This window comes from Tinamus guttatus, unplaced genomic scaffold (assembly GCF_059628265.1).
Source record: "Tinamus guttatus ecotype Peru unplaced genomic scaffold, ASM5962826v1 Tinamus_guttatus_pri_ptg000087l, whole genome shotgun sequence".
NCBI lineage: Eukaryota > Metazoa > Chordata > Aves > Tinamiformes > Tinamidae > Tinamus > Tinamus guttatus.
The window spans coordinates 201,542-224,861 of record NW_028288621.1 but is presented as its reverse complement, the minus strand read 5'-3'; the positions used below and the strand labels follow the sequence as shown (position 1 = coordinate 224,861).

The 23,320-nt window shown below is 55.8% G+C and overlaps 1 protein-coding gene and 2 pseudogenes across 1 annotated transcript; all 3 read right to left on the bottom strand.

Moving 5' to 3' along the window:
* Positions 1–23,320, bottom strand: part of LOC148595509 (ATPase family AAA domain-containing protein 2-like) — a 398,768-nt pseudogene that overhangs the window by 287,621 nt on the left and 87,827 nt on the right.
* Positions 6,407–16,970, bottom strand: LOC148595512 (adenylate cyclase type 10-like). Its single transcript, XM_088520353.1, has 20 exons — positions 16,894–16,970; positions 16,232–16,424; positions 15,574–15,660; positions 14,893–15,173; positions 14,576–14,712; positions 13,898–14,023; positions 13,390–13,644; positions 12,614–12,952; positions 12,042–12,093; positions 11,454–11,670; positions 10,994–11,101; positions 10,555–10,733; positions 9,949–10,105; positions 9,289–9,493; positions 9,098–9,194; positions 8,790–8,905; positions 8,022–8,139; positions 7,579–7,774; positions 7,060–7,248; positions 6,407–6,556 (listed from the first exon to the last, which is right to left on the bottom strand). Exons 1-20 carry the CDS (start codon positions 16,959–16,961, stop codon positions 6,407–6,409), a joined length of 3,270 nt encoding a protein of 1,089 aa, XP_088376479.1. The 5' UTR covers positions 16,962–16,970.
* LOC148595511 (adenylate cyclase type 10-like) lies at positions 17,867–23,282 on the bottom strand (annotated as a pseudogene).

Sequence of the window (23,320 nt, the reverse complement as noted above, 5' to 3'; positions counted from 1 at the left end):
TGAGAGTGCTTGACCCCACTGAAGGCAAACGAAAGGCTCAAAGGGCTTTTACACCTGCTTGGACTAAGAAAAGCAAGTAGATTGAGGCTTGTCAAGGAAGGGCTTTCGTGGCCAAAATACAGCATTCCTGTGGTAGCCAGCCACAGGCATTGCCCTCACCGCTTCTTTGGCTTCTCTTTTGTTTCTTCTCTCTCAGACATCTCACCTACCTTTCTTCTCAGAGTGTCTAGGCACCCCACACACACTGTACACACCAACAGATACAGAAATCAAGAGCTTTTTTCTAGTTGAGGGACATCTGCATCCTATTCCAATGCAATGGAAACAGGTTGCTTTGATGGAGATGCTCCTCTGTCTTTACTGCTCCTTTCACTTTACTCTTTTGACTTTACTTGATAATTTAGAAAGGTTTAGACTGATAAATAAATAATTCCAAGTGAGAATGTTCTCTTTAGCCCCACTTCATGTTAACAGCCCCTAAGGCCAGGAGTTCCTCCCTTAGCCCAGGTTCTCTAACAGTCCTCCCAGGTTCCCCAGTGACCTCCCAATTTTTTGTTGCCACAGACTGGGCATTCCAGTGAGCAGCACCAAGGCCCTTCAGCTGGAAAGCTCTCTAACCCATCTCTTGAGCAAGCAGGAAACACTTCAATGGAAAAGGACAGAGGAGAACATACTGTTTGTTTGAAGATTGCTTCTATTTAACATTGCTCTGCGCCCCTCCTGCCATCTTCTTCTTTCTTCCCTTTCCTTCCTTTTTATATCTTTGGCCACTGAAGCCCAGAAGATCTTTTTCTCCTCCTTCAGGCAGTGTGCGCACATTTCCTGCAGGCCACAGAAAGGCAATATCACAGAATATGAGTCTCAGATTTTATCTTTTTTTTTTTTTTTTTTTTTTCCTTTTCAGAGGGGTAGCTTGTGCTCTTCTGTGCGTTCTCTTTGTGCCTTTCTGTCAGCAGTGTTTTGCTCACAAGGCACAGTGCAGGGCCCCGTTCTGCATTGAATAGAGATCTAAACGATCACTGATCTACAAGGAAACTGTATATTTTCTATCACATAAAGGTTCACGATTAATATTGCTGGGAGAAATATTGCCCAAAGAAAATGCTCTGAAGATGTTCCTGAGAATATCTGTAGGAAGAATACCCCGTGAAAATTTGGAACAAGTGGCATCTTGAAAATCAGAGTCTGAAGAAGGTACTGCTTATTCCAGTGGCCTCAAAGCAAGTGCTCACTCCTCAGCAGCCAGTCAAGTGTGTTCACAGAGCTGTCTCCAGGCTGACATAAACATCCTACCCATCCTTTCAACCAATCTACCTGTCCTGTGGTTGGACGTCCTTCACAACGAGGCGCTGCTGCCTGGCCTTGGGTTGCAGGGCTTGTCTGCCCTCAGGAATTGCTGGGACAGCGTGGCAATCTGAAAACACACAAGGAGAGGAGGACATGAGCGTGTGGGATGAGTTTCTTCTCCTTGCGCTCCCGGACAGCACACCTGCTTCTGCAACAGGAGGTGCTTCCGCACCACTGTTATCCTGAGCATGAAACACTGTACGGAAACACAGGGCTCCTCAAAACCATTTTTCCAAGACTCTCACCTGGGAAAAAACACTACTGTTTTGGCTGCCTCCCTTACTTCCTCCTGGATGGTGGGCAGCACATGAACTTGTGCCCACTTTTGAGCACGAAGTCTCCTCAGGGTAATGACGCACTTTGCTGGACTCCCTGAAAGGATGGATCAGGAGAAAGGGCCCATTGGGTAGCTGAAGACAGTCATACAATGCTTCCCCCTCTGCCAAGGCCCTCAGCTCCTGTCCCCTCGGGACCTAAGTGGCAGTGCTTCCTTCATCTGGCAGCTTACTACCTTGGGCAGGTGAAGCATAGGCGAGGGTGTATTTACAGCCTGCTCTTTCTGGTGACCTCTCAAGCTCGCACCTGGAAAGAGGAAGCATATAACGATGCATCAGATAGGACAGTCTCTGGGAAAGAGGATCTGCAGCACTCGCCTGCTGCTCTGCACTTGCCTGCCTGGCACCAGGAAAGGCCAGGTCATGGTGACAGGAAGGCAATAGCCTTCCAGAGCGTAGGGAGACTTTGTGTCCCAGGGAAACTTCATGACAGTTTCACTAGATGCTGCTAGATGTTTGCCATGCAGCAAGAAAGCAGAGGGCATGGTGGCAGCACGTAACAGCATTTCCGAGTCAAGAAGGGCTTTACACCCCAGTCACACATCTCCCATCCACAAGGATCAGAGCACAGCAGCAGCCCTCTTGCCTTCTCCAAGGCTCTCACCTCCTGGGACACTTGCTCTTCTCTATCCCTTCTGCTGTCACCATGAGCCCACTACGTCTCTGGAAGAATGGCTCTGATGGGAAAAGAGGGTCTTCCCAGAAAGATTCCCTGAAAGGGCATAGGAGAGAGAACATCAGCCATACTCTACCATTTCTGTCCTGGCTTGAATACTCTGCAAAGAGGACTAAAAAATCTTGTCAGGTGTTATATTCCCTTTGCTGGAACTGTCCTTACCAGCCGCTACTTCCACCTTCCTTTGGGTGCTGGGAATAACAGGAGCACGGGCCACTGCTGCTACTGCTGCTGGAGGTCTTGGGAAGAGCTTGCATTTGGACCTGGAAACCAGAAGAGAGAAAGCAGCCTAAGAGGAGAGACTCACTGTTTCCAGGTACGTGCTCATCCTGCAGCAAGAAAGCACAGGGCATGGTGGGAGGGGGTAACCACCCTTCTTAATTCAGAAGGACAATGTGTGCAGGAAACACATCCCCATGCCACAAGTACCAGCGCACAGTATTAGGTCAAGGGCCCTCTCCCAGGTTCTCACCTCACGGGAGCCTTGCTCTTCCCTTCTCTTTCAGCTGGTGCTGTGACCCCACTCAGACTCCCTGAACAGTGGCTCTGCTGGGGAAGCAGGCTCTACCCAAGAGAGCTTCCTGAAAGTGGGGATAAGAGAGCTGAACACCTGTGCTAGTCCATGCATGACTTTAGTGCCTTGACTAGAATTTCCTAGCAAGGGGAGCAAACCTCTGAACAAGTTCCTACCGGGTCTTACATTACCTTTGCTGATGTTGTCATCACCAGCCTCTTCTTGCCCACTCTTCTTTGGGTTCAGTCTTCCATGTGAACTGACTGCTCTCAGTGGTGGCGGTCTTGGCAAGAGCTTGCATGCGCCCCTGGAATGAAGAAGAAGAGAGAGAGATGATCCTGACACTGCTACCTGCTGGTTGTGCAGCAAGAAAGCCCAGCGTGTGGTGGGACGGAGCAACCACTCCGAGAGACGCATCTGCCTCCCACAAGTAGCAGAACACAGGATTTGCTCCATTGCCTCCTCCCAGACTCTCACCTCGCAGGAGGATTGCTCTTGCCCACTCCTTCTGCCGGCACTGTGATCCCCTTTATGCCGCATGTAGAACTGCTCGGCTGGGGGATGAGGCACTTGCCAGGAAGCTCCCCTGAAATGGATGATGGGAGGAGAGCTCCTTAGAACTGGAGCTGTGGGGGAATTTGAACAAAAGGACCATTCTGGTCTCCTGCAGTCCAGAAGTATTAAGAGAAAAGATCTGGTTCTCAGAAGTGTTCAGTTATATGAAGACAAGCACAAGTTTTGCCAACTGTAACTGCAATGACAAGAGCCTGGAGCAGTCCACCTCCCCATCCAGTGCTTAGCCTTCCCTTTGAATCCTGGTGCCTTAGAAAATGGTGCTGTTGGTTGGTACCTAAGAGAATGGTCCCCCTGACAGCAGTCATGTAAGTTGTTTGAAATTAGAGAAAATGAACTGTTTATTGCAGTCATCTATCTGTTAGGCACAAGAAACAGGTTGTCACCCTAATCAGGAATAAAACTATTAACACCAGGGTAGATTTAGGAAGCATTCTCTTTATTACGGTTCCGGACGTCCTTTTCATGAACTTTTTGCTGCTTATTTCCATGTATGGTTTTGTTTTGCTCAGGCTGCTCTATTCAGCTTCCTTTTTCAGTTTTGATGAGTTTTCAGTTAATTCATCCAGGCCATAGTTTCCCTTGTAAGAGCACTTTCAACCACCAGGTGTTCTGCTAACACATTTCTACCATTGTTCCAAATGGTGACAATGGGTCTTTGTGGACATACCTGCAGTGGCAAAGGCTTTTGTGCTAGAGCTCACTTGGAATCAACACACAACACTGCAAGATTATATCTTTAATAAATATGTAACTAATAGATATTTTAGAAACATCAAAAAAATCATCAACTAAACAACATCCAGGGTAACAACAACAAAAACACTCTCAAGCAGTGTGGCATGGCAGAGATCATGCTCGGCTGCATCAGCCTCCCTCCCTCCCTCCCTGCCATGGACAGCCCCTTTTGCAGGAAGGGAACGAGGGAAAAGTGGAGGAGAGAAAAGGGAAATGTCAGTGGTCTGAGGGCCATGAGACCCGCGGTGGATTTGGGTCCTACCTTGTGAGCCATCGTGCAGGCTGCCCTGTAGCCCCGCAGCTCCCTGCATCTCCTGGGCACCGCTGGTGGCCCCTGGTGCTGTGTGGCCCTGCTCCACATGTGGCCTTGCTGCTGCCTGGGCAGCCCCGGGGCAGAGCGGGACGGAGCCCTGGGAAGCATCCATGTTCCCATGGCGATAACTGCCCCTCTGGGATGTTCCAGCATCGAGGTGGGGAGGGAAGAGGGCAGCGGCAGGGGACAGGGGGATGCAGTGAGGAAGGGTGTTTGTGTGCTGGACTCACCCCACACTGATGAGCACGGTGGCAGAGAGTAATGCGTGGGCTTGGGCTTGCCGGCTGGCCATGGGGTCTCCTCACGCAGTCCCATGATGGTGTTGGTGGGTGCCTGCCCCCGAGACTGAGCTCCACTTGGCGTGCTGCTTCGGCCTCCACAAGCATTCTTCATCTTTTTGCTCCTTTGTCCCTGTTCCAGTATGGCCCTTCCCATGTGATTCCTCCAGAAAGGTTTGTGTTCCATGGTGGAGACATGTTTCCTGGTAGCCCAATGAGCCCAAAGGGCAACTGTGGCCAGCTGGGAGGCGTGCATGTCCTCAGCAGAGCCCTTGTGGGTTGGTAGTGGCCTGGGAGCCCTGATGTAAAACTGGTCTCCTTCTCTTCAGCTGCCGGGCACCTTGCAGGCACCGTGGCCTGTGGCTGAGCCCAGCCTTGGTCTGGTCCTGCCCTCCTGCCCATGGCCTGGCTTGGTGGGGCTGCAGAGGGGAGGGCAGGCACATACATGCCCCAAGCAGCAGGGCCCTGCAGCTGCTGCAGCTCTGCTGAGCACTGTGCTGAAAGGTTGGCTTTCCAAGGGAGCGCAATTCCCAGCCTTGAGGTAACGATGCGAAAGCCGAGGGCAGATGGGGAAGGAGATCTCCCCGGGGCCAGAGATCTCCCCATGTGTGAAGGCCCACCTCAAGAACAGCAGTACAGGATGCCTTGTTAGCAGATAACCAACCTCAAGGGTGGCAGTCCAGGTGTCTTGTTAATTCACCTCAGGGACGACAGTACAGAACATCTTATCAACAGATAAGGAACAAAGCAAAAAAAAAGAGGAAAACTGCAACCGCACACATGGCATGTGATTAAGAAGCTTATTAGATAATTTTGATGGATTCTTTATACTATTGGCTTATTTAGTAACTGCACTTCGCATGCTTTTTGCAAATAAGGAATTATATTTGGTTTAGTATGGTATATAAGTTGTATCTGATGCTTGATAAAACATCTTTGGTTCATTATACCGGAGTCCATGCACATCATACGCTGCAGGACTGTGCCCTTTTTCCTGCTTCTTGGCCATCCTTCTTTAGCATCCTTCTTTAGCATAGAAAGCTAGCGGCTTCTCCACTTCACAGCTAGCTTACATAGAGTACAACACATAGGATTGCGCCCACACTTGGAAGGCTTCCCTGTTTCTTCTTGGAGCAGCCTTCCTCTACCTGGGAGCAGTTTATTACAGATTTCTTGCCCAAAAGAAAGTCTGAAAAAGCCAGCTCTCCAGGGTGCCACCTTGAAGTCAACTGTCCCAGACAGTAGCCTCGCGCTTAGAGTACAAAACCGCACGGCTGCAGGCTATTTGGAGCCTTCCATGGGGGCCTTCTGTGCAATGATGTATGGATGTCTTTGATGTGTGAGCATCCACACCACACAGACAGGCAGCCCTCAGAGTCCACCTGCTTTGTGGTGCCTTTTTCCCAATGGACAGAGGCAGTGACGGGGGGGACAATACTTTGAACTGCTTTACAGCCGTTCTTGGATCTCTTAAAGACTCCAAGATTCAGTGACAGCTTCCCCACAGTCTAGCTTTCTCCATAAACCACCCAGGCCCCAGACACTCCTTGCACGCCTTCAGCGTCCTCTTTCAGTGTTCTGCCTGGATCCACAGACCACAGAGAGAACGGCATGGTTTAATTATTTAATTCCTCAGAACGCATCCTCATGCTGCAGTGTGGGCAGCTTCAGCAGGTACCTGCAGCTGCACTCTTCTGGCTCTGCTTCAAACAGATGTGGAAAATGGGGTGCTGTCTTCAGCCACAGATCTTCCACAGGGCCCCGTTCACTGAACCACAACTCCTAAGGAAAAATAAAAAAAAAAAGTGATAGCTGAGAAGAACAGGAGAGCCCCGGAGCTGTAACTGCTGTCTGGAAAAGGAAGCACAGCCTCTCGTGGGAGCTTGTTCCTTCCCCCAACCCTCTTGCCATACTGCAAAAGCCCATGAGGGAGGGCAAGGAGAGGGAAAGCAAGTGACGACTGCTGGGCTCCCACAGCTGCCTTAAGGGAGAGGCAAAGATTCAGCTTCACCTCTCCTCAGCGCAGCAGAGATGCCGCAGAGGAGCAGCTGCAGTGCCTGCTGCTTCCTCAGGTGCCCTTCCGGCCCTGCCTGCGTGAGACACAGCGCAGCTGCCACTGCCCTCCTGCTGAGGGGCTCCCCAAGGGCTGTCAGAGCCTGCTCTTGAGGCTCTCTTGGGTGCTGGCCCTACATCCACCTGCTGCAGTGCTCTTGGTGCCACCTTCTCCTAGGGCATGCTGCTCCTCTGCCCAGGAAGCAACTCAGAGACAAGGAACATCAACTTACGGTGCTCATCTCCAGCCATGTCTTCTCCAGAAGGTTGCCATGCACCTTAGAGGCTTGGAGGGCCTGGTTGAGGCATGCAAGGCTCTCTGCTTTGTTCCCCAGCACATGGAAAAGGTAGGCTCTCAGGTGTTGGACTCTGGGGTAGAAGACGGGGCATGCAGAGCAGCGACAGAGAACCTCTTCTGCAAGCTACCGAGAGAACAAGGGAGAGGAACGTCAGGATAAGGCATGGAGCTCCACTGCAGCACCTGTTCCCCAAGGAGAAAAGCAGCCACAAAGCAACCAGGAGTGCACAGCTGGCAAGGCAGGCAAAGTGCACAAAGCTCTGCGGAGCCACAAGCCCTCCTTTAGAGCAGGCATTACAGCAGGAGGCTTTTGCCATGGTCTTCTCTTAAGCCACTCTGCTCTGCCTGTGCCCTGGCTCCATCCCATCACAGCTGCTTCCACCCGGCCTTGTTAGGCCACGGCAGCTTTCCCTGCACCCCCTCACAGCACATGCCCTTCCTCCTGGTCCCTCACCCTTAGAGCCCCTCGGCTGCTCTCACGGGCCCTCGACAAGCTGTGCTCCAGGTCATTCTTCAGCACCAGGGTGTAGCACTCCAGCATCCGCGTGCGGGCTTGGGTAGCCAAAAAGGAGCTGTCGGCTCTCTTCAGCAGCCACTTGGCCTTTTCAAAGGGCTGCTGGAAGCTGTCCCACTGCCCAAGCCTCGCAAACCTACAGAGAAACAGGCACACATTGTGTAGAGACGAGCAGGAATTGGGCTCTCTTCTGGGCTCTCTCCCGGCCATCTTGCTCCCAGTGCACAGCCTCTCCCCACTAGTCCTTTTCATCTCCAGGGACAGCCGCCTTGTTGGACACAGGACGAGTGACATGAAAAACCCACAGCTCCCACCTCCCCCATGAGAATCACTCACTGCTGGGGGCCTCTTGCCACTCCACTCAGAGCAAGTGTGTAACGTACCAAAGAGCCAGGGACGAATACAGCCGCAGCAGGATGCTATTCTGAGACTTGAGGGTGCAGTTGTCTTTATTCTTCTCTATGAATCTCCAGCACTCCTCAAATGACTTGTACTCCCAGCCTGTGTAATACAAACATATCTCAGAGAAGCAGCACTGCCCTCCGCTGCCTTGCTTTTCCTCAGGCCCTCATAGTAGGAGAAAGCTCAAGCACAGCTGGCCCATTTTAGGATTGGGAAGCACTCAGAGGGCAAGCAAAAACTAAGAGGAGCGATGCAAGGCCTGGAGCTCTCCCCCAGCTCCTCAGGGCTATTCAATCTTCACATCAGTGTCCTTTTAAGGAGCAGCTTGCTAGCACCAACCGAGAGCTGCTGCCATTGATCAGCAAATGAGAGTGACTGCAGTGCATGGGCTCCAAGGGACCTCCTGGTCAGGCACACACGAGCACAACTGTGCCCGCTTCCCCAGGAGCCAGAGCAGAGGGAGCCTGAGAAGAATTTTCAGAAGCGAGAATCTCCCGAAACACACCAAGCAAAGATGGGAATTGCAAGCATTTTGACCTTACTCTGGGATCATCTGTATACAATGCAGAAAAAGAGAGAGGAAGCGGGAGAGGGAAGGAAAGAGAGACACCCACAGAGCCAAATGGGCAAGCACGCTGCTGAAGGAGCCAAAGGATTGCTTGGAGCCTCTGGGCTCAGTGTTTTATCAGGAGAAAAGTCATTTCTGCAAGCCTCCTGCCTCTCTGCAGACCTCCTCACTGAGCACTTACCAGCATAAAGCAGGAGGTCGAGGCAGCAGGAGAAGAAGCAGGCCTGCCCAGCGATCCTGTGCTCTCCAGCCACCTGCTTCTCTAGCCTGGAGAGCACTTCTGCACACTCTGGGTACCTGCGGAGGAACACAACGAGCCTCCATGGAGCACCTCCTTGGTGTGGCATCCAAGCCAGCACCTCCAAATGCTTCCCATTCCCCTCCCATCTTCCCGCCCTTTCCCTCCTTTGCTCTTTCTGCCAACTCCATTGGCCTTTGCAGTGACACCCTGACAGCGCGCAAGGGCAGGGTGTGCAGCAGCAGGATTACCTCATCTGCAGAAAGAGCGCGGTGAAGAGCGGGTTGAGGACCTTGGAGTCCAGGTCGGGCTTCTCCAGCTCCATGCTCAGGCTCATTGCGCGATAGCCTGGCAAGACAGAAGCAGACTCGCACAGGCTCTCTCTGCAGAGAGCTCTTCTGCAGAGAGCTCTTCTACCTACCGACCTACAGGCACTACCTACCGACGGTGACAGAGAGGGGCAGATTTCCCAGGCTGAGGTTCAGATGGGACAGGGCCTGGGCCCTTTCCGCAGCACTGAGCACCCCTCCTTCAAAAGGCTCCACGTCAGCGCTGAGCCGCACGGCCGCCCACCCGTACTGCAGCCACTCATCCAGGCTGCCCAGCTCCTGGCAGTGCTGCGCGTGCTCCATGTAGGACCGCAGGATCTGAAATGGTCCAAAGAGGTGAGTGTGCAAAACACTAAATCTCCCCAAGGGGATTCTCTGGCCTAGGGGACACAGGCCATGAACCCAATGGGCGCTTTCCCTCTTCTCTTTTACTCACAAGCCTCTCACCCAAGAGTTGGTCTCAGATGACCAACTCTTCTTATGCTCTTCTGATTATGGCCATGTCACGACAAGGGCCACAGGGTGCTTCTAAACACTAGGTTTATATAAATGGTCACAAGGAAATCCCACAGTACAGAAACTGGTTACAATCAGGAAACCAGTCCCATGGGAGGAGCAACCCAAACCAACAACACCCATGCCTCCTAGAGGCTTGCAAAAAAAAAACCTCAACCATGTGGCCATCCCCGTGGCATTTGGCCTCTTCTTGCCAGCAGGGCAAAGGAGCTCTGTCAGAAACACGTCTGCTACTGCTGCAGAGAGACAGCACTCACGTGACTCGCGTGCGCAGACTCCACGTCCGCACGGAGCTTCATGCGCGCTGCCAGGCGCGAGAGCCTCTGCCCGCTGGACGTGTTCCGCTGGCTGAAGAGCTGCCGCAGGAGGGCAAGGCAGCGGCTCTGCCGGAACAGCCAGGGGAGTCTCTCCCTCCTGCCGCACAAGAGAAGCTGCTGGGCCCAGCCACGAGCTACAGGGGGCTGAGTGAGGGGGCCAGGGGCAGCCGGGGAGCACAGGAGGCTGCTCAGGCAGGCAGGGCTTGTGGGAGGGGGGCAATAAGCAGCACCGGGGAAAGATGACTGCTCACAAGGACATGCTGGCACCACGGTGCAGGGAGCAAAAGGGCTGCTGCATGGGAGCCTGGTTACTGGCTACTGCCTTTGCAGCCTCTACCCCGGCTAACAGCTCCCTGCTCTCACCCACACCATCCCGAACACCCAGCACAGGCCACCCCACCATCCATCAGCCTCCAGGGCCTTCTGCACCTTTCCCCATGCTAAGAGCTACGCTCTGCAGTGAAGCTGAGGCAGGTGTGGGTCAAGGGCCTCAGGCCAGCACGGAAATGGCTCATTCTTGCCTTCCCTTTCCTGTCAGGGTCTTACCCTGCTTCTTGAGGGGTGGAGGAGTCTCTGCTCTTCCTATAAGAGCCGTGGGGCGACTTCTCCAGCAGAGACTTGAAGAAGACACCCACCGAGGTGACTGGGAATTTCCTCTTCAGCAGGCTCAGTGCCTTTCTGATGGTCTTCTCTGCCAAGTCCATGCACCCCATATTGTAGCAGACCTGCATGGGAGAAGGGCTGTAAGGACAGTCCCAAGGGGCTCCCACTGAGGACACACCAACTTTCAAGGCTGTGGCTGATTCAGGGCCAAGGGCCTTGACTGCCTTTGGCTGGAGGGCGAAGGGCTCACAGAAGACACTGTGCAGAGCAGCCGCCCGTGCCTCCAAATGCCAGGAATGTCCCCACAACCGCCCCAGGGCCCCCAGGAGGCCGTGCAAGTCCTCCCGCCAGCAGAGCCCTCAGGTCCTCCCTGTCACTTTACCTCCCCTTTCAGGCTGAGGAAGGCGGCTTCTTCAAAGTTGGCCAGCCCCTTGCCTTCCTTACTCAAGGAGCTCCTCAGGGCCTCGGCTTTCTTCAGGCTGGTGAAGGCCTTTGGACAAGCACACGGAGAGCAGGTGAGCGTCGGTGCGGATCCTGCATGAAGCCCCACCACTGCCACCTGCTTGCCTCCCGCATCTCTCTGAGGACGGGTCACCTCTGCCCCAGCAATGCCCACCCTCACACACAGCACAGCACTCCTTGCAGGTGCACCTCGTGCCAAGGTCGTGCTCCTCTTGCCACAAGAGAGGCAAGCAGGAGGAAGAGCCTGGGTCTGAGCACAGTCATTCATGCCCAGGTGCCACAGAGGCCTGTCCTTTCTCAAGGGGGAAATGGGCTTGCCCAGGGCAAGGCAGCTGGGAGGACTCCATGTGCACGGGGCTCTGGCAAGCAGGCCGGCTCACCAGGTAGTTGTTGGAGACGTGCAAGTAGGCAGCAGCACTCTCCAGCAGGTAATAAATTGCCCTGGCATCGTTGCCCATTTCTAGGTGGTGGTGAGCCAAGGGCACGAGCACCAAGTCCACAGTGGCCTTGCATTCACAGGAGCAGGTGGCACCGGGCATCCCTTTGGTCTTGTTGGGCACCGTCTGCTCTGTCCTGGCCATAAACTGTTCCGTGGTTCTGTTTGGAGACAAGATCACAGAGAAAGAGGAGACACGCTAGCATCACCTGCCCTGCTCTGCCTGCCTCGAGGAAGAGCACGTCCTAGCGCACCTGACACTCGCATTCTAGCACTGCAATGCCCAGCTTGCAGCAGGGCTCTCTTACAGCCAGAAAACCCTAGGATGCCAGGGCTGCTGCACCACAATGGGACGGTCCTCACTGTGATCCCCCCGGCTTCCTCAAGCCATCACATCCCAGCTCCCACCCAGCAGGCTGGCCCTTTCCTCGGCTGGGGTCACAGCCAGTAGGCAAAGCTGGGAACTCCAATGCCCTGCTGGAGACCCTGAGGCCACTGACTTCCACTAATAATCAAATGCTGCTCTCCTCACCGTAAGGTCTCATCCCAGAAGCTCATTTTATTCTGCTGGGCTCCTGCAGGATCTGCAAACAAAGCATGAGTTAAATATCCCCTCAGTTCTCAAGGGGCACAAGTTGCATCTTGCATACTCTGTCAGCAAGAAAGGAGAGCCACGGCATGGACGGCACCTCTTTTCCTGGCCACTTTTCCGCAAGATCTCCCTTCTCTGCAGGTGTGTTACGTTTTGGGCAAGGGTAGCACGCCCACCAGGAAATGCACCTTGACCTGCTGGGCTGCGGGGTGCACCCCAAGGCTCTTGTCACTGCCGGGAGAGGGGCTGCTCTCTGGTGATTCCAGGGAAAGGCACGAGGGTGCCCAAGGGGACAGATGCTCTCTGCTCTGTGCACAGCATGCCTTGAGCTGTGCAGCTGTGCTCAGGGGAGGACTCAGCTAGTCTTGGGAAAGCAACTGCACTGCACTGAAAGCACCCCTGTGTTTCAGGGAACTGCTTCTGCAGACACGGCTGGAGACAGAGGAGCACCCCCAGGAATAGTGCAAGCACCGTGGGAAGGCCCAGGCTGCAGAGCACGGCAGGCAGCATACCCGTAGTGGCAGGGAGCTCATCCCCCACGGTCTCCACGTTTGTCCAGCTGGCAGAGCAGCCTTTGCCAGCATCGTTGTCCCAGCTCTCTCCCTCCTGGGTGCTGCTGACGGCCAAGCGGTGGAAGGCCACAAAGTCCCCTCCGCCGCAGCACTGGCACTTGTGCGCCTGCTCCTCCAGGAAGGCTGCGCACTTGCGGTGCATGGTCGCCCTCTGCGCCTTGGGCCACAGCTCGTAGGCGGCCTCCCGCAGCAGCGGCGCGCGGAAGGCCAGGACATCGGCCTGCAGCTCCTCGCTCTGCTGCTCCTCTGAAAGGCAACGGGGTGCTGCAACAGCCAGAGCTGGGGCCACGGCTCAGGGCCGTCACAGCCAGCGCATGAAGGACAGGGAGCCCTCGGCAGGGATCCTTGGTAGGAAAGCAGCGCTCCTGCACTCAGTGCCCCGCCGCACTCGAGCAAAAGGGTCCCCTTGCCTCGCTGAGACTAGCATGGCCCATGCAACAGGCTGCTGCTCTGCTCTGCGTCCCAACAGACAGCAGTCAGCTGCACTGCAACCATCAGCACAAGGAAGCCTCAGACAGCTCCTGCTTTGCAATCTCTGAAGAGCAGTCCCTCCCTGCTATGCTCCCCATCCCAACCCAACCCCAACAGTGAGGCTGCCCTGGCCATTACACACGGCCAGAGGGGCAGTGCGCCGTGCCCTGCGGAGCCCCAGCAGGAGCAGTGCCAGGAGCAGCAGAAGCCCATGGTGCTCCTGGGCTCCTCTTATCACCACTTACCTTTCTGTTCCTCCTGAGTTGTGGCAGACCACTTGAGGGAAACACTGCTGTCTTCTGCCACCGTTTTGGAATTCTGCCACCTCAAGATGTTGCTTTTCACCAACATGGTCAGGATCTGATTCATCTTGGCCCTGGTCCACTTGGGAAGGATGTGGAACAGCAGCTCCGTGGTGAACATCGGCCCAATGATGGCTGCACACTTCAGAACCATCCGTTCTGAGAAATTCATGCTGTCCAGCTCAGTCAGCGCAATCCCTGACAAAAACAGGACACGCATCTGTCTCCTGCCCTCTCCCAAGGCTGAGCCCAGCGAGGCTGCATTCTCTTCAATGCAGGAAGCACTGGCATTTAGCCTTGCTTCCTTGGGACCAAACCCATTGGTCAAGGGCAATGCAAGGCACACATCTTGAACACGGCGCAGCTCCCCTGCAATCACACGGAGCAGGGACCGGGGAAAGGAGAAACACCCGAGCGAATGCTGCAGGTACAGCAGGGCTCAGCCCCTCACCTTTCAGGGTGGGTGGAAGCACGGTGTGCTGCAGGTTCACATCAGCTTTGATGGTGCACACCCTGCAGTCCTGGCGCATGCTGGACCTTCTGGATGGGCCGACACGAGGAGCCTCCATCACAGAAGCTGAGTGGAGCAAGAGAGCAGGATAAAGCGGTTATCATGAGGGAGACCCTTCGTCCCGCAGCTTAGGCTTGCGAGGATTACGGATCTTCCCTCCCTCCATCCTCCTCTCTTTTGCATTCACCCCCAGCAGGGCTTAGAGCAGCCGAGGCCTGGCAGCAGCAGGATGAATCCTGCCATGTTTGGCTGCAGGGCTGCAGACAAGGGAAACTGCAGCCACGGGACTCGCAGCACTGCTCCAGGTATGAACCACCTCAGCTCATGCTCGTTCCTGTCCAAAGCAGGGCTTAGCTTAGTGCCAGGGAGCACCTCTTCTCGCCATTTGACATTTTCTGCCACATTGGCATTGCTGTTGACCCTCGCAAAGCCACCCCAGTCCCCAGCATGTGCTTCGCCTATTGCAGCAGCAAGGCACACAGGAACCCACACCTGATGGAGACCAGGCTCTGGACTCCTGCCCCATCTGGCCGTGCCAAACTCACAGGGGAACACGACAAGAAGGGGCAGTGGAAGATGGACCACACCAACTAGGCAGTCAGACACAAAGGTGCTTACTGAAGAGGGTCTCCCACTTGGCCTCCGTTCCATCATCCTTCCGTAGGGGACGGAGCAAGAGCATGTTGTGCTCGTGGAGGTAGCGCAGCAGTTCCTCACAGTAGTAGGGCATCCCACTGCTTCTCTGCATCAGGAACCTGGAAAGGAGCAGATGCAGCTGGGAGTGACACAGGCAAAGGAAGGCAGGACCCTCCTCAGAGCAGCCTCTTCACCAGCTGCGACTCCCCCTGTCTTTGGCACGTGAGCTGTCCTGAAGACACAGCGCTTGCTGAAAGCCACAGCAAAAACAGAGCTCAGCGGCCCTGCCTGCCACTTACGTCTCTAGGTCATGGGGCACACTGACCACTCCGAGGTACTGGCAGGCTTTCTGCACGACTGCTGCAGGGTTCAGCTCCTCCAGATGAATACAGGTTGTTTGCTGCAACTTCATGATGTCTGCTGCAGCTTTGCAGAGCCTCTGTCCTCTGCAGGGATCAGGAGCAAAGCCCATGACCATAAAACTTGGGACGTCTCTGAGCACGTGTGACATAACAGCCCAGGAGGAAGAGTCGATGTGGTGCGCGTTGTCAACAAGAAAGAGGATGTTGTCTTCAAAAGTCTGAAACAAACAGGTTATTCGAGCTGGATTCTGAGCAATTCTCATGCATCTTCACTGGGAGGGACTTTGGCCAGCCCCTCTCCAGACAGAGAACGCTCTGCAGCCACTTTCCTCTCCCTAGCTACTTAGCGGTTCAGTATCTCCCCAACTCTTTCTTTCTCTGAGACTTGAAGGTCTCTCGGACAAGGGGGTGCAGAAAGACTCCATTCCTCCTCCTGACTACGAGTCCTCTGTCTTGACAGGAGGAAAGTTACCCGGGGGTTGGCACGGGACGTTTAGCCTCTGATGGGCAATGACTCCAGTACATCATCCTCCTGCCACCTCCCAGCACTCTGCTGCAGAACCCTCAACCTGTTGGCTTGCTTTCCTTCTCTGGTCCGTGAGGGAGAGAATTGCTCACCTTCTGCAGCACTTTCTTAAAAACCAGCTCCTCTTCCAGTGCCCTTTGTGCTCCACTCATCCGTGAAATCTTCTCTGAGACAGGAAACTGCCCAAAAAGCACAGGCACAGAGAAACAGCCTTTCAGGGCATTTCAGCAAGACAACCCAGCACACAAGCCCAACCAAGCAAAACTCCGCTGCCCTCAGCATCTTAGCTCTCCTCCACACAATGGGGAGGAGACAGTGTGGACGCCAGCTTGAGCCTAGAGAAGAGCTCCTGCTGAGGCTCTCTGGCAGAGGGCTTCTAGCCAGTGTGTTGGAGGTGAGGGAGGAAGGCAGAGGGTGGCAAGAGGAGAAGAGCTTGTTTCCTCACAGTGGGTATTCTGGGAGGGGGCAGAGTGCTCAGGCAGTGGCGAGCTCAGCACCAGCTCATCAGCCCCATCTCAAAGCCTCTCTGCAATGGCCTTGCCAGGCCGCTGAACTGCCGGCAGCAGCCTGGTGCTTGAACTCACTCCAAACAGGGAGCTGCACGCTGGGACCACACACAAGTCTGTGCTATCCCCAGCTCTTTCCACCAGAAGCTAAGGCCACTGCCCAGGAGAGCAGCCAAATGACCACTGCCACAGGACGTCTCACAAGCAGACCTTGGCCCCGGCCAGAGAGGGCTCTCGCTCTCACCTTCACCAGGAAACGGGCATTGAGGAGGCAGTAGCTGCTCTCTTCCAGGACTCCTTGGAGTTTCTCCTGCAGCACGAGTTGCCTGGCGCTGCAGGATTTGCAGGCCTGCAGACCCATTGCCATGGCTATCATCACTCGCACAACAGAGTAGTCCTGCTTCAGGCTGAGCTCCGTCAGCTCCACAGCCACTACCCTGCCATGCAAAAGCAAAAGGCACCAAGCTTCAGAGAGGGCCCCAAAGAGCCCCAGACCTCCAAAGCACCGCTCTTAGGGAGAGGCACAATCTGGGGCTGAGAGCAAGGGTACTCTGGACATAACAGCCCCAGGCCAGCCCCTCAATGCCAGCAGCATTTGTCAGGCAGGCCACTTGGGCTTATTCCCTTCAGTCTGCAGCTGCACGAAATGCCATGGGCTCAGGCTCTACTTTGCTTTGTGCCTGGCCCAAAGCTCAACAGCAGGGGCTGCAGAAGACCCTTCTAGCTCCCTCAAGAGCTAGGAGGGGAGCACGCGGCTGCTCTGCTCCCAGGTGCATGGAGACGTTGCCTTATGAGGGCTGCTACAGCCCAAGGGCCAGGCACACTGGCAGGGGACCTTGAAGATCCTGTGAGTATCAGTAGGAGGGCAGGGGAGGCAATGCACCCACACTGCTCAACTGCACTCACCTGTGCCCAGCAGCCCGGCCTAAATTGGCAAGCTCGGCGAGTAAATGGCTCTTTCCAGAGCCTTTCATGCCCTCAAGTGCCAGGATGTGGCTTTCCTTCCTAGCCACGTAGCCTTGCACATAGCTTTGAAAGAGGGCAATCTCCTTCTCCCGGCCTGCAAAGGCAAGCAAGAGAGCAAGCAGTTGCAGCAAGCTCAAAAGCAAAGAACCATTGGCACCCTTCCCTCTTGCCATCATGGCACCTGCCCTCCCTCCCTGCCTCCCCATTTCCCTCCGTTGGACTAGCTGGTCTCAAGGGCAGGAGATGGGCGTTCAGGAGACCCAGGTGTTCTCCACCTACCGAGCAAGGGGGAATTCTTGGGCCTCTCCTTTTTGAGCTCCATGCCAAATATGCTAGCAGGAGAAAGAGAAAAAATAAAGTCAATTCAGTAGGCAGAAGCTGGAGGGTGTAGTGTCACGCATGGAGCTGTGGGTGTGCTCTTGGGTGCCCACTCTTCTTTGCAGTGACCTCGTGTGCTGCCCACACTCCATCCATTGTTCCTGCCAACTGCTTCCCTGGACTTTGCTCACAAGGAGCAACTTGGAGAAGCAGGGCCTTACAGCAGATGCTGAGAAGGTGAAGATGAGCAAGAAAAAAAACTATCTGTTCAAGCCAGGATAACATTCAAATGCAGCAAGCACAACAAGCAGAAAGCCCCTGCTACCTGGAGAGGGGCTGCAAGGCCCCCTGTGCCTACAGACACCCAGCAGCCTTCTCTCTCCCTACGGCATCACTCCTAGTCTCCTAAGAGCAGGAGTCCCATGGCTAGGCAGGCCAAAAGCAGAGCCATGCCCCGGCTTTCCATGTTCTCAACCCCAGGGACGGAGGCCCAGGCAGGGCCCAGCTTGCTCTCTTTCTGCCCAGCTGTTCTGTGCTGACCAAGAGTTGACTCGCGGCTCCACGTGCTCCCAAGCAGCCTGTTCAACAAGGACACTCACAGCTCTTCCGAGATGCCCAGGTATTGATGGATGGTGCCAGGATCAACAACCCCCTTCATCTTCACCTCGGGCAGCTCCTTGAAGCAGCTATGGGGCAGCTGAGAGGCAGCGTAGGTCGCTGTGTCGCACGACACTACCCCAGGATAGCACTCCATCAGCCGGGCTGCCAAGTTCACCTTCTGGCCGATGACTGCCACAGAGAGAGAGAGAGCGCACATCGACATGCTTAGGAGCCCAACCCACTGCAGCCTCCAGGGCCAACGGCTGCCTGGCCTGCAGCACAGGCAAGCCCCCGACCCCTGGGAGCACAGCCCAAAGGGCAGCAAGGCCCCATTCCCCCCACCACAGTGCCCCCGCTCTGCTCTGCCATCCCCGCTAGACCACAGGCCCAGCCCTAGGCCCGGCCCAGCAGACACGGGCCACAGGCTGCTCCCTGCCGCTCCGCCGCTTCCTTTGGTGCGCGGCTCTGCCTGCACAGAGCCCCCAGGCGCGCGCTCCTCGGGTGGCCCAGTCCTACCTGTGTACTCGTGCCTCACGCGGTGGCCGACGACTCCACAGAACACCGTCCCGGTCGTGACCCCAACGGACACCGCCCTGGCACACACAGAGAGGGACAGGGATTCAGCAGGGTCTGGGCACAGCCCTGCCTGCCCGCCTCCCTTCACACCTGTCCACCTCCCTTCACGCCTGCCCACTCACTCGATCTTCGTGAACCTCGAGACGCACGCCTTGGAGATTCGGAGAGCACTTTCCAAGGCGTGGATGCTCTCGCTGGGCACCTTGTCTCCAGGGAGTCCAAACACACACAGCAGCGTGCAGCCCTGCCAAGGATGGAGGCAGCGCACCTTGAGACAAGGGCGACAGCAATCGGCTCTTTCCAAGCGATTCCAGGCTCCATGGAGCCCAGTAGAACTTCAGGGCAGCGTCAAGCGCGAGGCTGCTGATCCCAGCACCAAGGCAGAGCTGCTTTGCTTTTGCCCACTGCTCAAGACACAGAGCCACTTCCCTTTGCTTTGCTGCCCACACTTTTGTGGGGTGCACAGCTGCCCCACACTCACTTTGTCAAACAGGCAGATTTTGTTGATCTGGCCCTTGTAAGGACAGATGATACGCGATATAATGACGCTGCTGTCCTGGATCCCCTTGCACATGTGCTGTAAGCTGACGTCCCTTGCAAAGTGCAGCTTGACAAAGAGGCAGCTGACCGGACGCAGCTCAGATAAGCAGTCCAGCGTCTGTCCGTCATTGATCTGGAGGACAAGAGCAGGAGAGTTTCAGCAGCCACCTCTGCCTGAGCCCCTGCTGCCTGCAGCAGTGGCTAGAGGAGAGCACACAGCTGGGCAGGAGCAGGTGCTATCAGAGCAAGGAATAAATCCTCCCCTCTGGGCAAAGCCAGCATCAGCACAAGCAACACAATCCTGCAATGAATCACTAAGTAGAGAAATGACTGCCAGGAACACACCACCTTGCTACAGGTATGGACACAACAGGCCACCCTCAGTGATGCTCTTAGGAATCCAGGGGAAGCTCCCTGTTACCCTACAGGCATGTCCAGAGCCGTAGCACTGGAAAACGCAGAGGGAAATCCACCTCCCACCACCTACCTCTCTCAGCAGGAGCATTGGGCGGGCAGGCTTCTGGCACGGGCCACTCAGTGCCCAGTAGCACCAGGGTCTCCCTAAGCCAGCCTTTTCTTTGCCTGCTTTCTCGAGAACTCCCTCTGTGCAGTGCACAAGCCCTCCTCCTCTCCCAAAATGCATCTCCCAGCAGCTCAGGCTTACCTTCCGCACAACAGTTGCTGGGATGTACTTGTGCAGCTGCTTCCCCAGAATGTTACAAGGGGGCAGGGTTACAGCAGGCCTCAGGATGCCTAAGGGAGGAAGAGCCACATGGTCACTGGTGCCATGGTGCCATGAGCCTGCCTAGGAGGGTGCTGGGAAGCAGGGGCTGGCACGGGAACGCAGGGAAAACAATTCTTCTCCACTGGCATCTCTGTTCCTCTTGCAGGTGCTCAGCCAGAGCAGCCCCCTTCTAGGAGGAGGGAGCAGCCAGCCCCTGGATGAAGCTCACAGGCATGAGCATTAAGCGCAAGCGAGAGAGGGCACAGGGCATTCCTCGCTGGCCCCTGAAGAAGCCCATCCCTATCTTTCTGGGTGGCCCCAGAAGAGCACGGAGTTGACCCTTACCTGTTTGTTGAGGCACAGAGGAGTTCAGCCGGCCTCGCTTCACTTGAGGCAAGATGTCTTCATATTCACTCTCAGACATCTGGTCCATGCCTGTAACCTAAAGGCACAGAGAACAAGAAGGGGTCAAGAACATCTCCATGACCCACAGTGGACGAAGGCCAAAGCCTTCCAGGTGCCCCGACCCCCTCCTCAGACCCAGTAAGCAGAGTCCCGTGTTATCCCTGAGACAGAAGGGCAATAGCTACAGCTCCCCATCTACATCAACACCTGCAACTCCATCCACCTTCACCTCCTCAGCCTTCTCACACCTTCCAAACTCAGGCCCATGTCTAGGGCCTCCAAATGGCTCTAGAGGCCATCCCACCCACCTTCACTGTACAACCATCAAGTTTCCTTGTCCTGATCCTGCTCTGGTCACAGAGCTCCCAGCAGTGGGCTGACAGGATAACGTCGCTCGCATTGGCAGCATGTTGGGCCTGCCAAACGTCATCCACAGCCTGGCCAAGGATCAGGAAGCGCCTCTCCTTTTCATCTCCCACAGTCACATAGGACATGTGCCCTGCGGAGATCCCTGTTGGGGAGAGACAGGCAGAGCTGAGGCACACAGCCTTTGCACCTCCCCAGCCCCCCACAGTTGGACTCTTCCCAGGCTCCATTGGAAACTCCACCATGGGCTCAGCACACTGGCACTTGTGCTCACTCTCTGCATGGTTTGCATGCAGGCAGCTCCTAAACGGCTGCCTGAGAACACACAGGGGCCTCCCACAGCAAAGACCTGCAGCCACCCGAGCAGGGAGGGATCAGCACCTCTCCCCGACGCTGCAAAGTGCCCTGCGGCTCTGCACAGCCCCACGCACGCCTCTGCGCCAACTGCAGCCAGCCCAGCACTCCCCATACCTATCTTGAGGCGCAGCTTCAGGCCCACATCTGTCTTCCGCACCCTGTACATCTGCTGGATCCGCTGGCTACAGCGCAGCACCAAGCTGATGGTGTTGCTCAGCTGGACTTCATTTACTCGCCACAGCACTAGCACAGCATCCCCTAGGGAAAGCAAGGGCACAGGGAAGGCTCCTATCAGACACAGTCCTCCCGCAGCTGCCGCGACAGCAGAAGCCAGCAGGCACGCGGAGGAAACAGTGTTTGGCTGAAGACCTGCTCCCAAACTGCAGCACCCTGGGCACGGGGACACCCTCCCCGCGTCCTGGCCAGCTGCAGCAGCAGCCACATGGGCAGAGGAAGAGGGTGCCCCGGGCGGCTGGATGAACATGGGCCTCCCTCCTAGCCGGTCCCATGCAGCACAGACACAAGGGCTCTCCCCACCCCTCCTCTCCCATGGGCTGCCCCGACGCCCAGGCTCCCAGGGTGCCCTGACAGCCGCTGCCGTCATTGCCGTCCCACTGCAGCTCCAGCCTGGGTCCCCATGTAGAGCTCCCCCGAGCACCACGGGGCCAAGAGAGCCACCCCTGCGGGCCCTGCCACCCCGCGCCTCCGGCCTCCTTTCCCCCAGTGCTCCTCTGCAGCTGCAGCACACCGCGCTGAGTCTCTTTTACCAGCAAACTTCAGGATGTCCCCTCCAAAAGCCAACATCTCTGCACACAAAAGAAAGCAGGAGAAGCATTGCCCAGCTGTCCTCACTGGCCCTCAGGGCCACAGAAAGGCCCAGCCCGCTCAAGGAGGCAGCAGCAGCTGCCCAGCACCGCTGTCTCCTTGTGGCCCAATCCCACACACGCCTGCAGAGCAGCACTTACCTTCCAAGATGTCACCCATATAGAGGTTGAGGGTCTGCGTCACCTCCTCCGCGCCCCGGTCGAGGCTGGTGCTCTGACTGAACTTCTCTGTCAGAGCAGTGAAGCCTGAAACAAGGACACAGCGGCACAGAGAAATCAGCAAGTGTCTCCATGGACCAAGGACACGGCACTTCCCACATCACTTGCACCCACTCAAGAGAGAGACACAAGTCAGGAGAACAGGCAGGGGCCCCTGGCAGCGGGCACAGCCGCCTCATTCCACCCGCACTCATGAGCACATGGCTTGCCCCTTCTCACCCCTAGACATTATAAGCAAGCGCCAGCCCTTGGCTGGGGCTCTCTAGCATGTCCCACAGCCACCTCACCTCATGCCTATGGCCATGCAATATCCAAGTGGTACTTCTCCCAAAGGGAAGACCTCAGCAGCAAAGAGATCACCTTTGAGCCATTCGCTACGATGTTCCAAAAGGCCCACTAAATCCCAGTGGCACGGGCCGCTGACTTCTCCTCAATGCCTACCCATCGTTAACACTTGCACCCACCTGAGACATCCGCAAAGAGCAGGACTCCATGGAAGCTCTGAGCAAGGCGGATCTCATGCTTCAAGTCCTCAGCCAACACCAAGTCGGGGACGAAAGCAACTACTTCCCCCAGCAGCGAGCAGCGCTTTGAGCGTTGCTTCCAAGCACAAGCCATCGTCAGCGCCCTGTGGTACCTGCGGTACCTCAGAAGAAGACGACCGTGCCAAGCAGGAAGGACAACCAGACAGCGCTGTGCAAACTCGCACACTGAGCCCGGGCCCTTGTGAGGCACGGCCAGCCCTCTGCCACCAACGCAGGGTCACAAGCGGCTCACAGTGACATCGGCCACGTGTCAGCAGTTACCCATAAGCTGACACCACGCTACAGGTCTGGCTAACAGAGATCACCTGTGCAAGGCATTGCTTCGCCAGCCCGTGTTGCAGAGCTGCCCAACTCCCTCCTTACTCCAGCGCAATGCTGGCGTCTCCCGTACGGAGCTGGAGGGAGGCTCACGTGCTCACTGATGTCTGCCTGTGCCTGAAGCAGCTGCTTCCTGCATTCCCAAGCACAAACACTGGCCTAGTCAGCGTCCTAAGAGCGGGCACTCCAGGCGTCCCCTTGAGAAGGGAGCACAGGGCATCGCACACGCTCAGCTCCGCACTGGCCACAGGGCCAAGATCACAAGGAGCAAGGCTCCTTCCCAGAATCCCAGAATCATGGAATGGTTGAGGTCAGAAAGGACCACTACAGATCACCTAGTCCAACACCCCTTGCTCTAGCAGGGACACCACAGAGCACGTGGCGCAGGGTTGCATCCACACAGTTTTTGAATATCTCCAGAGAAGGAGAATCCACAACCTGCCTGGGCAGCGTGTTCCAGGGCTTTGTCACCCTCACGGTAGTAGAAGTTCTTCCTCACATAGAGATGAAACTTCCTGTGTTTCAGTTTGTACCCATTACCCCTTGTTCTGGCACTGGTCGTCACCAAAAACAGT

What these genes read in the sequence shown, in the direction of transcription:
- LOC148595512 (XM_088520353.1), bottom strand. Translation starts at nt 16,961, where the DNA reads ATGAAAGGCTCTGGAAAGAGCCATTTACTCGCCGAGCTTGCCAATTTA. An exon ending in AACTCAGGAGGAACAGAAAG is followed by an intron (nt 12,953 to 13,389) that starts GTAAGTGGTGAT and finishes CCGTGGCCCCAG; the next exon opens with CTCTGGCTGTTGCAGCACCC. An exon ending in TGAGCTCCCTGCCACTACGG is followed by an intron (nt 12,094 to 12,613) that starts GTATGCTGCCTG and finishes CTTTGTTTGCAG; the next exon opens with ATCCTGCAGGAGCCCAGCAG.